The 16,387-nt window shown below is 35.1% G+C and overlaps 1 protein-coding gene across 1 annotated transcript in view; it reads right to left on the bottom strand.

Moving 5' to 3' along the window:
- The window catches only part of LOC147911959 (dystrophin-like), a 424,678-nt gene that overhangs the window by 131,902 nt on the left and 276,389 nt on the right, over positions 1-16,387 (bottom strand). The window contains exon 8 of the mRNA XM_087426447.1: positions 1,109-1,290. Coding sequence (XP_087282573.1) covers positions 1,109-1,290 — 182 coding nt within the window. The remainder of the gene's footprint in view (positions 1-1,108; positions 1,291-16,387) is intronic.

Below are 16,387 nucleotides of genomic sequence, written 5' to 3'. Positions count from 1 at the left end.
GAACAATGAACATTAGATGGTAACAGTGAGATGAAAAATTTAATCCTAAAAACATATCAGTGATACTAGAAACCGGTACACTCCAAGAATTGTGGTGCCCAATGTCATGTTGGAGAGCAGGTAATCAGGGAAGCTATGAGCGTGGGATTTAACCATAAGAATTCCATATTGACACAACTCCAGCACTGCTACGGGATGGTGCTTTTCAATCTGACAAAAATAAGCATCCAAAAGCAATTTTCTCTGAACCAAAGTAAACAAAACCAGAATTCATCAGGTCAATACCCTGGAAAGGACTGAAGCTTTCATAAGCTAAATATAGAACTAGCTCAGTAGAGTGAGAAAATTAGGCCTAAGAGCTTTCCACGCCTTCAGCAGAAATTTTGCTAAAGGCTTTTCATCATTGTTTGTGTCAAAGAACATACAAGAAAACACCCCAAATATCCACTGTTGGGAGCGAGAACAAGCCATGTAATAGAAGAATCCCACTGGATTCAGCACAATAATATAATGAAAATCTTTACCATATGTATTTTCCATTTAATTGTTATTTAAAATATTTAAACTACTTTTATCAAAAATGATACCTTGAAGAATCAAAATTTGTTAATACATCAGCAGGTTGCCACTAAAAATAAGAAAATATTATTAAACAGAGTACTTGCCTTTGCTCTAATTCTTTGCTCTTTGCTCTAGGTGATGGAAAGTTTAATATGTATATGAGTCTATCTTTTATTTTATTTCACTTTACATGGTAGAAATGCAATATATTCTCTGTTCTATATTCCTATAATATGGCGCATATCAATAGCACAGTATTTTAAAAACATGCTTCGAAAGCAAGATTACAGTCCATGATATCAGGTTTACAGTCTTTCTCTCACTATACACACACATACACGTACACACACACACACGAACACATATGTTATGCTATGTATATATGTATATTTGTATGTACGTATGTATATGTATATATATATACTATGCTATGTATACATATATGTGTGTATATATCCATAGATACAATACATATGTGTACGATACCTAAAAAATGCATATAAAATAGAAAACATCATCGATATTAGTCGTCCTTTCGACACTTTACCTGTTGAGAATAGTGCATTTGATGATGTAATTGAAAATGTTCTTCTCTAGTAACTTTTGACGGCCTTGGCAACATTTCCACTTCCTGGATGGCTTCAATGCTCACTTGTTGAGGCAAAACTTGGAAGAGTGATGTGACGTACATTAGGATGGACTTCTTATCTGGGTAAGTGGTGGCAACATCTGTAAGCACATTAATACCACACATCAATTTTTGGTTTCTATATTTGAGTCCCTGAAAGGGGAATGAACAAATCAATGTTACAGGAAGAAGACAGATTAATGAGCACTCGATTGTCCATAAATGTCCTCCAGAAATTAATTAGAACATGATAATCAGGCCTGAAATGTCCTTCCAATTTGGCAGACCAATGAGATGAACACTAAAGTTAATTTCTTTTCCTTGTTCACATAAAAAGTTCATTCCGTAATACTTTTTCCTAAGTCAAATTGCCAAACTAGCCCATCTAAGAGAGTGGTTTTCATTAGATAAGAAACAAAAATAAAACATTCCATCTTCCTTTCCATGGAAAGTTATATTAGCATGTCAATTAAAATGGTGCATTGGTAATTAAACAATTACACAAATAGCTTAATACCTTGGCTTCCAGTAAAGAAAGTTTGCACCTCCTAATCAAATTTTTGCTGGTGATTAAGTATGTAAAGAGCAAAATATGTCTCTGTGTTGAAATGAACTGTGTATTTCCACAAAATAAAATAAAATAACAATATAGCATATGTATAATGATTTGTAATATTCCTTAAGTATATTAAAAATATTTGTTTACATTATGGTGCATCTGTAAAGTCATATGTCACTTTCCTTCTCAGACTTTTGAGATAAATTTAAAAGTCCTTCACATAAAGTTGATCTGACATTATGTCCTTTGCCACATCCAGGGAATGAAAGAAACCCAGCATTTAAAGTCAACAATAATTTGTAATAACACATATAATAAGTGGCAGCTCCTTCAAAAGGTTCTTTTGCTACTTGGCATTACAATTTAGCCACTGTGCTCATTCCAGGAACCAAGATGTAAAGGTAATCCTTTATGTGAAGTGTATCATTAATCCCAGAAGTGTTAAAACATAAGTCCTGGCAGGAGGCCAAGGCAACTTTGCAGCAAATGTGCCAGGCATTTTTCTTGCCATAAATTTATCTTAGCTTAGCTAGCATTAAAAGATCTGTTTTAAGTTCAATATGTCAGGTGTCCTGATTATGAGTAAAAAAACCAAGAGTCAAATCTCAAGTCCACTGACATAAAAGGAGCTTCAACAGTTCACTTAGTCCATCCCTTTACAAGTAGCAGGAACATGATTAATCAGAACAACTATTTTTAAAGTATTTTTAAAAAGAGTTACGGAGGAGGGAAAAGTTAACTAATGCTCCTTGGTCTGCTTCTATCCATAGTATAATACAGTAAAAATTCTCAATTTTTAATGTGCATATGAATCACCTGGGGACCTTTGAAAAACCAAAATCGGAATCAGTAGGTCAGGGGTGGAACCAGAGGCTCTGCATTTCCAATAAGCTCCCAGGTGATCCGGAAGCTGCTGGCTTGAAGACCATTCTTTGAGTTGTTGGTTGAAAAAAATTACACGGATGCCAACTGTTATATCATTTACCACTTCACTGTTTTGCTAATTTTTTCAAAATATACTTATTGGACACTTAAATGCACAAGGCTAAGAGGTACAAAGTTACATAACACATATTCTATGCTCCTTATTATAATTTAATTATTAACCAACAGATGGCGAAGGTAATTTTTTGAAGGTATTTTTTTAAGGAAGAACTAAAGAAAACTTTGTGCATAAGCACTTCCTTTCCAAAAGAAAAAGTCTTAGTAACTTAGCTTTGAAATTCTGAAGCCTAAAATCTCCCTTTCTTTTGATAATTGTTTTTCAAGTGTTCATTGTATGGTAGATACTATAGTTCTGCACCATATTTTGAAACTCTAGAATGTTTTCTTCCTTCTCACTAGTAACTAATCAGTTTTATCTGTAACAAGCATAATTTAGAATTCTGTTTATTTTTTAGTATATTAAGTAAAACCAAGCCATTGACTTAAAAAAGGTTGATCCATGGCTATTTACTGTTATATTATACATAGACATGTGCATGTATGTTTCGCCTCAAATATATGCCATGATAAAAAGAAATCAAGGTAAAAATAGATCAAGCATTATTTTTACTTCCCCAAGCAAATATCAAAAATTATAATACATTTCATCTACAGACAATATCTTGTGGATAAAAGCAAATATTCACAAATATCAATCACTATAATAAATCGGCACTATTTGACCAAACTATCGACATTTTTGCCCCAGTCTATTATCATGCCACCTCTGAAGTTGTGTGGGATTCAGCTGTACCAGTAGGTAGATCTAACATTTCTTTTTTTAAATAAAGCAATTTAGATATTCTAAAATATGTTGAATTCCTTCAACATATATTTACTAAAGGCCTATTATATTTAAAATATTTTAATAGATTATCCAGGAGATTAACAAGACAGAGAATGGATTCTGCTCACAATTTAGAACAATAAAATTAATAAATAATTTAAAAGTACAAAATAATTGCACTGCTGAATAGAATGGAAATTGTGTTCCTCTAACAGGCACAACTAGTGTTTTAATATGTTCAGAAGAGGAGGAAATTATTGGGGTACCAGAAAATTCTTTATGAACAGAAAACTACAATAAGTATGTTAAGGAATTCATTAGCTGGAAATGGAGGAATGGGGTATTCCAGGCAGTGGAAAAGCAAGAGCAAAAGCGCAGAGGTAGGGACACATCAGACATGTCCCAGGAATAGTGCCTTTGGGTGTCTTAGCCACAGAGAGGAGAATAGTGAATAATAAGATAAAATGGGTAGATTCTTTATGGAACATTGAGAGATCATCGATAGCAAACTAGAAAATCTGGCCTTAGTTCAATAGCTTGGAGAGTAACTACTTTTGGGAAAGAGTGTGACACCATTAAAATTTTTGTAAAGTAAAACTTAAATGCATAATGGATTGAAGGAGAAAAAATACTGGAACGAAGTAGGCGGCTAGGACCCAATCCAGATAAGAGGTGTCAGAGAACTAAAACAGGCTGTGTAATAAAAACAAGGGGATGCATGATATAAATTCTAAGATAGGTCCAAAATGACTTCATTCAATTTCATATCATTTACTCCACAGTCTTTGGAAATGCCTACATACAAAATTCTGTCCTAACCACTGACGGTACAAAGATTGATAAACTGAGAATAAAATCGAGAAGGAGGAGGAGGGAACGAGGAAACTGCTTGTTCTGTAGCCATGGTAACAAGCAGCCACCAACACAGGTTTCAATCTATTTAATTAATTAACAATTACCTGCCTACATGGTCTTGATCATGCTGACCCAAGCCAACCAGTGGCAACCGCTCTCTTCTGAAAGTCTGCCAATCAGGGATGGATTCACTCCAATGAAAAAAATTCTGAATGCAAACCAATTAACAGTTTTCTCACCTGAGTAAACAACCATGCTTCTAAAGGTGACATCAACCTACTCCCAACTCAGAATGATCTTTTGGCCTCCAGTTTCCTCCGAAACCAAAGAACATTCTACTTTGAGAGACTGGCTGACCAGCATAGTTCTCTCTTATTTAAGTAAGCAATAAATTCAGCTTTGTGTTTTCATTTCAAATATCGAGCGATGGTTTCATCATTTGATCAAATTCAAGTGATGAAATTCCCTTGTAAATTTAAACTTATTAATGGTAATTTATTATAAGAGAGTGTGATGCAGTGGAAGAATGAGCAATTCTGATTAGGAAGACCTGGATTTTAAAAAATTCTGTACCTAAATATTTATATCTGTAAAGAAATATGTTTAACATCATTTACTTCTGTTTCCCCATCTGTGAAATCTCGCCATTGTGTTGTGAAGGTCAAATGCAATAAAGTTTAGAAAAGACTGCAAATTTTATAAAACCTTGATATCGTTGCTCTATTGCAATTTTTGTCGTTTGTGTTATTAACAAAAAAACAGACCTAGTTGTAGGAGACCATTAGTACTATTAATGGGAAGCCAGAAGCAGCAGCTGGTTGGAAGGAAAGGCCATTCATCATTTACTGCATATTTACAAAGCAATTGTTGCATGCCATAGAATATGCTTAGCTTATGTTATAAGTATTCAGTGGATAAGCCACTCAGCAAATAATTAGAGCCTGTATGTTGTACTAGAAATCAAAAGAAATTTCATGACTTCGGGGTAATCCTCACTTAAGATAACTGCACCAAGGCCAACGCCTGTGACTCTGTGAGCACCGAAATATTTGTTAACAAACTAATAGAGTAGTTGAAGCCATAGAAATTGATGAAAATTGTGTAAGACAGCAACTGACTAAAAAAATAATGTTATAGATAATGATTATTACAGCATTTGAGAAGTGTGAGAATGACGGAATGTGATTTATATTTTTTATTACAAGATATTAAAATGTATAAAATGAGAGAAGTGGCTGAACCTCCAAAATAAGAACTTACAATTATATGCAAGTAATCTTTGCACTAAAACCCTACTATATAAAGGGTTCATTTCCACAAAAGTTTAAATTAATATTTTCTAATCCATTCTTTGAAGGCATTTCAGAATGAAAATGTTGAGACTCATAATACTGCTAGAATATTTTATTTTATGAACAATAACACTGATTCTGATGAGTGTTTCTATACTAATCAGAATTTTGATATTGAGGGCTATAATGGAACAAATAAATCATTTAGCGAAATTTCATAATTTTTCAAGATTAGCAGACATTTGGTCCTGTCCAAAACATCCATGGAGACATACAGTCCACACCAAAACGTCCTTGAAATTTGGCCCTATCAAAAATGTCCATGAGCATATGTGGTCCACACCAAGTGGCTCTTGATATTTGTCCCTGTCAAAGACATCCATGTGTAGAAAATATCCCTGGGTTCAAATAGCCCATAACGTTTATATATACTTTTGGTTTACAGGATTAATACATAAGAAATACTGTTACGTTTTATTGGTTCAATAATTGGTTTGTGGCCGTATTGCCAATAATAACCCTTCTTGCCTCGGCAGCCTAGCTGGTAATGGCATATGGGGTTAGGTGGATGGGTTGGGGTTTGAATCTTGCAGAAGAGCGGGATTTATGCTAACTACGAGTACTGAGAAAGAGTCCTACAGTTAGAGAAATGCACAGAGGACAACAAGTAGAGGATAGGATCTCACGATGCATAGTGCATTAATATGTCACTGGGCATTTGGTTGGATGTGACTGGGTCATTCAATAAGAATTCTCGGTCAAGCCACTGTGTAAAACAGGCGGTGACGGAACTCGTTGACATAAACACTTTACAGAGCTTCTCGCTTGTTTGGGAGGATGAGAATCAGTGTGGCTCTCCTACCACATAGTAGTTGGGTGTAATAGCTGCCATGAGGGGATACTGGGCATCTAATTAGCCCCCCTATAACTATCCCACTGCCCAGGGTTAATGGGCGATGTTTCCCTTGAACCGATGTCCTATAGAAGTACGATTGCGGTAGACTGCAAGTGCCTGCTGCTATTTGGAGAGGTTTTATTGGATGTGACTCCCATACTCACCTGCCAATCAACGTGGACCACCATGCCCTCGGCTGGTGCTTACCTACATACCGGCTGATCTAGCCCAGCCAAACCAGGTGTCAAATCCATAAGACCTTAGTAAGGTTTTCCCTACCAGTAAACCAGTGACCATTGGTCAGATGGCTACAAAATAATTTAAAAAAAAAAAAACTCTTCTGTTGCTTGGCAATGTGACATCTTTATTTTAAAATTCTCAGTGGAATATGGCAGAAACAGTATACTCATAAAAAGAAAAGCCAGTGCTACATTATAATGGTTTTTGTTTTCATTTCCATTCCTTTAACAGAGATAGAAGTAAGAGGTACTGGTGCTGTGAAGAGAGGAGGATCTGCAATGTCCAGTGTACAACTAGTCAGGATTTGGATAAAATTACAATCATTCAAGATGGGACAGGAAAACATCAGCACAATGCTGGTGTTGAAGGGGAAGTAAGGAAAATCCTGACTAGGTTAAAACAACATGCAGAAGAAGAACCAAATGCAACACCATCATAGGTACTTTGAAGAACTCTCCACGATATTCATGATGAAGAGGTCCTGTTAGTGCTACCAGAAAGAAACTCAGTAAAGAGGCAAGCAAATAGAATTCAAAACCAACTTCGACCTCCAAAGCCAACTTCATTGCATGGAATTGAAATTCCAAAGGAATATAAAGTGACCAGACTCAGAGAACCATTTCTTATGCACGATTCCGGTGCTCAAGATGACAAAAGAATCCTTATTTATACAATTTATGACAATATTCAATATTTAAGTGCCAGTACCACATCATTCAGTGGTGGCAACTTCAAGACGGCACCAACACAGTTCACTCAGTTATTTACAGTGCCCGGTGTAGTACTGAGTTATACTATGCCATTGATTTATGCACTAACAATGAAAAAGCAGGAAGACCCTTACAGATATATATATATGAGAAAGTACTTGCATTTGCACAGGAAAGAAATCTTGACATTAACCCTTAATTGTGCATGATGGATTCTGAGATTGCAAATATGAATGTAATTCAACTACTCTTACCAAATGCACAAATAAAAGGATGTTTGTTTCACTTTTTCACAATCACTGTGGTAAAAAATATCTTCTTTGGGTCTAACACATGAGTATATGACAATGAAAAGTAACACCCATAAGTGTGCATCCATGTTGCTTGGACTTCCATTTGTGCCTTTGGAAGACGTAAATGAAACTTTTGAGTACACTGTGGAGAATGCAGGAGAAAATTTAGTTGGCCTAATGGATTATGTCGAGAGAGTGTCTATCTATGGAAGGCATGGCAGAAGCAGAAGACCAGAAGCTCCAAGATTTCCAACAGAAACTTGGAACATTTATACATCAGTACTGAACGGCGATCACAGGACAAACAGTGCAGTGGCAAATTTCAAAAGCTGATCGTAGTGCATCACCCTTCGCTTTAGAGATTTATTGAAGTGTTAAAGGACGGACAGCAAAGCAATGAGCAAGTTATTACCCAGGTCCTTGGTGGTCACACTCAAATACAGCCACCAACTTCACGAAGGTATTGACAAGATCAAATTTATATAACTGAAATTGCTAACAGATTTAACAAATATAAATCCAATAATCAGGTCAATATATACTTGAGAGCAATTGCTTATCAACTTAAGAGTAACCCTGATGACGAGGAAAAAGCAAGAACAAATATGAAATCCTAAATTCATCATGAATTACAATAAAAATAACATAAATAACATTTAACAAAGTTAAATGTTTGTATTATTTAATGAATCATGAGCCAAATGTCTCCATGGATGTTTTGGACAGGACCAAACATCCTGCAAGGTTTTTCAAAAGAGGAAATGGAAGCCCACTGTGGTTTGACAGCAAACTCAAGAGTTAGTCAGAATCAGAATTAGAACCCAGTTAGTGCATCATACTTCTCAGTACCTTATCTTCATTCCTTCAGAGAATGCTATCTTAGTGCATTTGAAAATCAAGTATCTCAGTCATTATCTAAATGATGACCCCATGATCCATGTGGTTCCATTACCAAACATTATCTATATTCTCCACAGTAGTAGTGATTTCTATTTCTAATAAGGGAGGTATAACAAGAATAAACATACATTAAAATGCAACTTTAGCAGCAAAGAAATGCAAATTAAAAAAAGATATAGGTTTTTAACTATATTCCTTTGCCTATCAAATTATCAAAGAATTGCAAAAGAACAACAATTAACGTTGCAGAGGCTTTAATGATTTGGCCAAACTCCTACTTTTCTGGAAGAGTATCAGGTGGTTCCAACTTTATGAAAAATATTTTGGCAATGTCTACTAAAACCTTGAAAACAATCATATTCGATGACCCAATAATTTTCCTTCTAGGACTGCACCACGAGGAAATAATCAGAAATTTAAATGAAGATTTATGTAAACTTGATGTGAATTTCAGCACTATTTACAATACAAAAAAGAAATATTCATCATACACAAAAGAAAAAAATTCAGACCATTCCAAATGGCCTAATAGAGAATTAGAAATGATCGAATATATAATTGTATATGAATATTACAAAGCCATTCAAAATGTTGCTTTTGAAGAATATTTGATAATATATGAAACTAAATTCTTTATAGTGTAACATCAAAAGAGCAGGATGTGTAATTTATATAGAATATAATAATAACAATTTTATGGAAAAGACTAGGGAATATACTTCAAGACATTAGCGAAATGGGTACACTGGTGGGATTGAAAATAATTTTCTTTTTCTCCATCTGATCTATATTTTATGCACTCTCTATTCAGCACTCACTAACTTCATAATTAGATAGTATATTCTATATTATAATAAAAGTATCTGTAAAAATCAAAAAGAAACCATAAAAGCGAAGTTGCACAAAGTTTTCTTCCAGTATGCCCTCACCCCAAAGAAGTCAGTGCGAATGAGTTTGTTAGGAAACTGGAGCCTTCAACACAACTCTTCTTATCCTGGGCAATCAACCTCCAGAAACCCTGATTAGCCAGCTGCCAGGCACATCCTTGAAACGCCTCTGGGAAATCTAAACAGGAGGCTCCACCGTCTAAACCTCAGGGCAGTTTTCTGCCAGGAGAAAGGCAGGAATTGAAATACTGGATTATAATGCATATCATGTGTAATCAGAAAGAAGCAGGATTTCAAAGCTAGATGCATAAATGTGCACTCACAAAGTTTGATCAGACTTTTAAGAGTTTTATAAAAAAATAAAAAAGCAATTCATTTAGAAACCATGATCAGAATAAACCTGGATCATTTACCACAGAATTTGTATTGGGAACAAAACAATAAAAATAAATAAATTCACCATTTGTAAGGAAAAGGGAACGGGTGAACTGGGAAGAAGAAACTTACGGTCATAAATGAGACATGGTCAGATAGCTCTAAATATGAAAATGTGAACTCATATGTAGACACAATCAAAAACCCATGTGTGCTAAAATAATCAAATACACAGATGTGAAATTCTAAAGAACTTACTGCTGGAAGCAAACTGGGTTATCATTTGAGGTTTACAAATGAAGAGATTATGTTATAATGTCATCTAATCTCTGAGCACTAGAGTTTGTAAATTGTAGGCAATAGTATAGCAATAAACTATTAAAGCATTAGATTATTTTCAATTTTAATATTTTTCATCTAGCACTACATTCTACATACATGTATTGTCCATGTATAAGTCACTATACACACTGGATATACAGCATTCTAATAAGAAAATAACTTGTACAGTTCCCCTCAACTTAAATTCTTTAACATTTACAAGACATGTTCTGCCTTTACTGAATTAAGTACTCCTTAAATCAAACCATTTCAGAATTTTAGCATTTCACTCACTGATCCAAGTTGCTTTTATCATCTACTAACAATGCTTTTCATTAAAGGATTATAAAATATAGTAATGAAAATAATTTGCATTGATGAAGATGATTCAGTTTCACAATAAAATTAATGATAAAAAGCTATGGCTTTTATTTACACATGAGAAACACTAAACAATTTTATCTTTTAAACATCGCATCAATCCTTTCAATAGGCTTATGGTTTAGCTAGCAGGAAACTATGACTATCATCTTGGTACAAGTAGAAAACAGTGTTCAAAACACACAAGACCTACCTAGGGCCTAATAAGGAAAAACAAAACAATCAGGTGCTTACGGGAGACTTCAGATGCACTGAAAACTAGCTCAGCTTTCTGACCATTAACAGAACAATGCTAATGCAAATAAACATCACCTATTCAATCCAATAAATAATGGTAGCTGGAGGTGATGCTATCGATTCTGAAAAGTACTGGATTGACAATATGAGACACTGAAAAATACATTTAACAAAGATTTATTGAGTTACTACTTTGTGCCAGGCTATATTCTAGTCTTCGATGATACAGTGGTAAATAAATGAGCCCAGAGACTTGTTTTCTTGGAACTTTGATTCTAATGGGGAAACAAAATTACAACTAAATGATTTCAAAATCCTCAATTTACCACTTGCCAATTTATCCCTATAACCTGGTCCTTCTTGCTTCATTGTATTAAAAAATTGCTTTCCACAAATGCACTATCTTTGCTGAGCTTTTGGGGGGGGGAATTAAATAGGAGTGGGTATTCTGTAGTGTTAATGCCAAAAATTCTGAGAACAAATGCCCAGAAGCCGGTGGATAAAAGTCACCTAAATGGAAACTCTCAAGCAATCCTGACTTTACAAGTTTCAAATAACCCACCTTGGAGAACATTTTTAACCAAATATCAAATGTCTTCTGTGTGCAGTTAATCAAACTGAAGTGTTCTGTCTTTAAATTTTCAATTCCAAAATGAAATAAATTTCTAAAATTTGCTTTTCCAGCTACTCATTGAATTTGTGCTCCATTAAAATATATTTATTTTTTTAAAAAATCTCTGGCCATTTAAAACCTTAGAACAACTTTTCAGTACATGTCCTCTAAAACAGGAGAATAGAAGCTAGCTTGACCTAACAAAGGAAAGCTAATCAGTCAGTGTGGGAGACTATTGATAGAAAACCATTTGTACTTTCTTACAATTCTCTCTACATGCCTATTGTGGGAAGAACTAGTGGAGTTTCCATTTGAGAAGGAAGTATTTTGGCTCAGTGACATTTAACTCTGCTTCCTTAATTGTCACCTGCTGTTTTTGTGCTTTACTTTTGATCTAACCAAACTGACTTCTTTTTTTCCGACTGCTAGAAAAAGTGCAGTAGGTTTCATAAGTAACCCCACACAATAGCGTCTTTACTAACACAAAATATTCTATTTCTACCGCCTCATTCTCTACAGAGTTGGACAGAATAGCTGATAAACAATGAAGCCAGAATGGAGATGCTCATTTCATTTGACACAAATTTCATTGGTTATTATGGTGCTTTCTGGTATGTTATGGGATTTGGAAACATGCCTGATGGTGTAAGGGCAGTTCCAAGGCAAATCTCTCAATGATAACTAGCTTAAGGCAGAAATTATACATAAGATCAACCTTTTTTTGTAACAAAATATTATAAAAATTTATCCATTCCATAGCAAAGAGTTTAGCTTGTTGAATCAAAGACACTTTGATCAAATCATGGCTCTGCCCCTTATAGGTAAGACAATGTGGTAAAATTAACTAATTTTCCTATATCCTAGTTTTTTTTTTTAAAGATTTTATTTATTTATTTATTTTCCCCCAAAGCCCCAATAGATAGTTGTATGTCATAGCTGCACATCCTTCTAGTTGCTGTATGTGGGATGCAGCCTCAGCATGGCTGGAGAAGCGGTGGGTCGGTGCACGCCCGGGATCCGAACCCGGGCCGCCAGCAGCGGAGCACGCACACTTAACCACTAAGCCACGGGGCCGGCCTCCTATGTCCCAGTTTTTGTCTGTAAAATGAGTCATATTAATATCATACAAATAGCTTGTGATGATGCTTGGGAGAGAAAATGAATACACAGAGTAAATTCTCAATACATAATTATTTGTCGTGACTTGCCTCCAATTGGCACATAATCATAATTTCTGAGTTTGCCTGCATTTAAACATCCAACAAATATTTGTGGGGTGCCTACAATGTGTAATACCTAACATCAATTCATTAGGGAATGAAACATTCTTATAATGAGAATGGCTCCATCTCCTAACTCCCAGGGTAGAAATTGGACTATGGGACAAGTCTGAAGGCAAACGACCCAGATGTGAATCTCTCAGACACAAAACATTTATAATGCGGGAGTGATGTCTGCATCACAGCAGATATGATGGATGGTATTACGGCAGCAGCAGGTACCATGTGCAACATCGGAAGATGTGATGCAGTGTTGAGCAAAACATCATTACAAAACAATGCAAGACAATTTACGGCAAAAGAGGTTTTAATGAATTAATCCCTAGTTTTGTAGTATTCTAACTGAGAACTGGGCCCAGAGACCAAACATCATGCATTTGTGTAGTTTCTAAGCACCAGTAGAGGCACGTTGATGAAACACATAATAAACAAGTGGCAAAGTTTAACACAATTTCAAATTACAGAGATACATTCTGCTTTTGACAGTACTAATAAAAGTTCATTTGAGTATGAGTGTGGGGTTTCTAACTTGCACCAATGTAATTAAGGGTTCCCAATTATACACACAATAATATGCATGGATGATAAATAACTTTGAACTTGAAAAAACGTAAATTAGAACTTCACAAAAGTGAAGATAAACAAATGTGAAACAGTGATGGAGAAAGGTACAGGCAAAAAAGAGAATAAGCACCAAAAAGCATATAATAAGACAATAAGAGCTAACCTTTCACAATAGAATGTAATCAATGATATTAAGAAGGCATAAAACATAACTAAAGTGGCTGGTTTTCATAGAAATTTTACATATACTCAATAAGAATAGAGTATATTATTTCATAAATTGAATAGAATCTGATGTGTGTGTGTGTGTGTGTGTTTGTGGTGAAAAATACTGCATAAATGGAGGCATAAGGTAGAATATAAAGGAACATGGTAACTAGTGAGAGGGAGTTAGGTTATTTTTCTATGATCCTATATACAATGTCTGGATTTTAATTATCAGAAAAAACTCCTTCACCTTTCCACCACAAATCACAGATATTAATACCTATAACCATCCACTTGTTCTTTCCTCCTCTTAACAATTAAAGTGTTCTCATTCCAATTAAGGCAAATCTCTCTACTTGTACTTTTCACTTGTTTTCTATTGAATCATCAATCTTTCCTCAGCCTACAAACATGCCTTCCTAACTCTCACTTGAAAGATAAAGCAAATTAAAAAAACAAAAACAGAAAACATTGGTATGCTGGTAAACCTGTTCTCCAAAAGAAAAACAAAAACAAACAAACAAGTACAAAAACAACAAAATCCCTGATGTGTAGTGTTTGCCAGTCTCCATGGTGTAACTCCTCCCACCACAGATGATTTCAAGTTACCAATGGTTTAACAACCTGCTGGCATAATTCCTGACTATTTAACAATCTGCTCTTGTGAACCTATATGATCTGGCTCCAGTATACCACAGTAACTCTTAACAGGGTTACTCCCTTGTTTTTCCATCCTCTTCCATTTTCCTGTTCCCCTTCACAATAAAACTCTTCAAATGTTTCGGCTACACTCTTTGTACCTAATTTCCTACCTCCCCTTTTCATTCAACTCATATTTAATTAGCATCTAATATATGCCAAGCACTGTTCCAGATGCTGGGAATACAGTAGTGAACAAAGCAATGCTCCTGCCCTCTTGGAGTCTAGATTTTAGTTGAGACATAGACAATAAATAAAAACAAATCTTCGGCCTTTCAGATTTCAAGTGCCATAGAGAACAATGAAATGAGTAGGGAATAAGTGGGGTAAATATTTTAAAGAGGATGAGCTCAAAAGGCTTCTCTAGGTAATTCTGGATTGCAGAACTGGCTTCTGTCTCTTTGTTCCACTCATGGCTACAATGCTGCCAAGCTTAATGGATTTTTCTATCTCCATCTTAGTCTGTAGCTCCCACTCGCACTCTTTCATTCTCAAGCTGCTTTGTTTTTCTTGGATTCTTTGACACTATATTTTTCAGGTTTTATATCTATGCAGCAACACTTTCTCAGGCTCTCTTTCTGGTCCAACCTATTTAAATGATATGAAACTTTGGAAAAACTTGGAGGTTGGATCTGTGTCTTCTCTAGCTACATTCACTCTTCCCTAGGTGATGTCATCCCGTTTCTCTCCCTCTCTCCCTCCCTCCCTTCCTATCTCCTAAATATTGCCTATATGCTAATAATTCCCAAATACCTATATACTCCAGCTGAGACCTCTTCCCTCAGGAGATACCTCAAATTCGTTATATACAAAATAAGGTTCTCAGTTCCCTCCAAAACCATTTAGTTTCCCCATTAATCACCATCTCCAAATACGGCAACAACATTCATGTATTGTGTCAGGCTGTAAATTTAGGAATCGTCTTTGATTTTTCTTTTTTCTGCATTCCCTCATTTGATCCATTATCAAGCCCTGTCTGTCCACCTCTAAAAAGAATATATGCATCCACTTATCTTCATGTTCACTATTACGATTTCACCCACACCATGATCCTTGCCTTCTGGGATCATTACATTCACATCCTAACTGTTCTCACACCTTTCAATCCATTCTGTATGGATTTTTAAAACACAAATTAAATTGGAACACTCTCATACTTAAAACCCTTCAAAAGCTTCTCATTTGTTTAGAATAAATCCAAACGACTTCCACGCCCTACAAGTTACTACATAACCCAATTCTGCACACTTAGCTAATGGCAATCTAATGGCCTCTCTCTTTCTCGCCCACTATCTTTCAGATATATTGGCCTTGTTTCCATATCTGAAATAACAAGGCCCTTTTATATCTCTTGGTCTTGACACTTGCTGTTCTCCTTACCTGGAATATTTTCCCCATCTTTTTGCATTTTGATTCATTCTTATCCATTAGGTTTTAGCTCATATGGCACCTCCTCAAAGAAGTATTTGTTGATTAACCTATTTTAAGAAGCACACTCCCTTTCCCTTGACTTTATTTCACATTGACTTACTTCCTTTATGTCATTTGTCACCAACTATAATTATTACATTTATGTATTAATTCCTTTGTTATTATTTTTCTCCCTACAATAATACAAGCACTACAAGGGCAGGAACTTCCTCTAAATTGTTTGACCACTTACTGACAAATAGTAGGTACTCAATATTTGTTAAACTAGTAAATGGATAAATGAACAAATAATTATGGCTGCTGGGAATAAAGTTTCACTTCAGCAAAGTGAATATGGAATAAGGCTCATGTTGAAAATTGAGAACTGGTTGAAGAGAAAGAAAGTACTATAACAAACAGGAGCAGGCAGTATTTATTTCCCTCCAAAATTATGTTCAAGAGATTTGATTTGATATTTAATTACTTTTCATTGAGCATCAATTATGTACAAGGGATTTTATTATGTTTTCTCATTTACCCTTCAACATTCTCTTATGAGTTAAGAATATTGTACAAGGTCTTATAAATAGTAAATGATAGTTCAATTAAAGCAGAAAAAAAGAGGGACTCCTGGGTTGACACCCCAGTTCTCTCATTTTGTGACACTGAGCAAGCTTAAACAGACTGAGCTCCCTTTTGTATCACAAAA

The sequence above is a fragment of the Ceratotherium simum genome, chromosome X (assembly GCF_057802395.1).
Source record: "Ceratotherium simum simum isolate JZ-2026a chromosome X, ASM5780239v1, whole genome shotgun sequence".
Taxonomy (NCBI): domain Eukaryota; kingdom Metazoa; phylum Chordata; class Mammalia; order Perissodactyla; family Rhinocerotidae; genus Ceratotherium; species Ceratotherium simum.
This window is presented reverse-complemented; position numbering and strand designations above follow the sequence as displayed.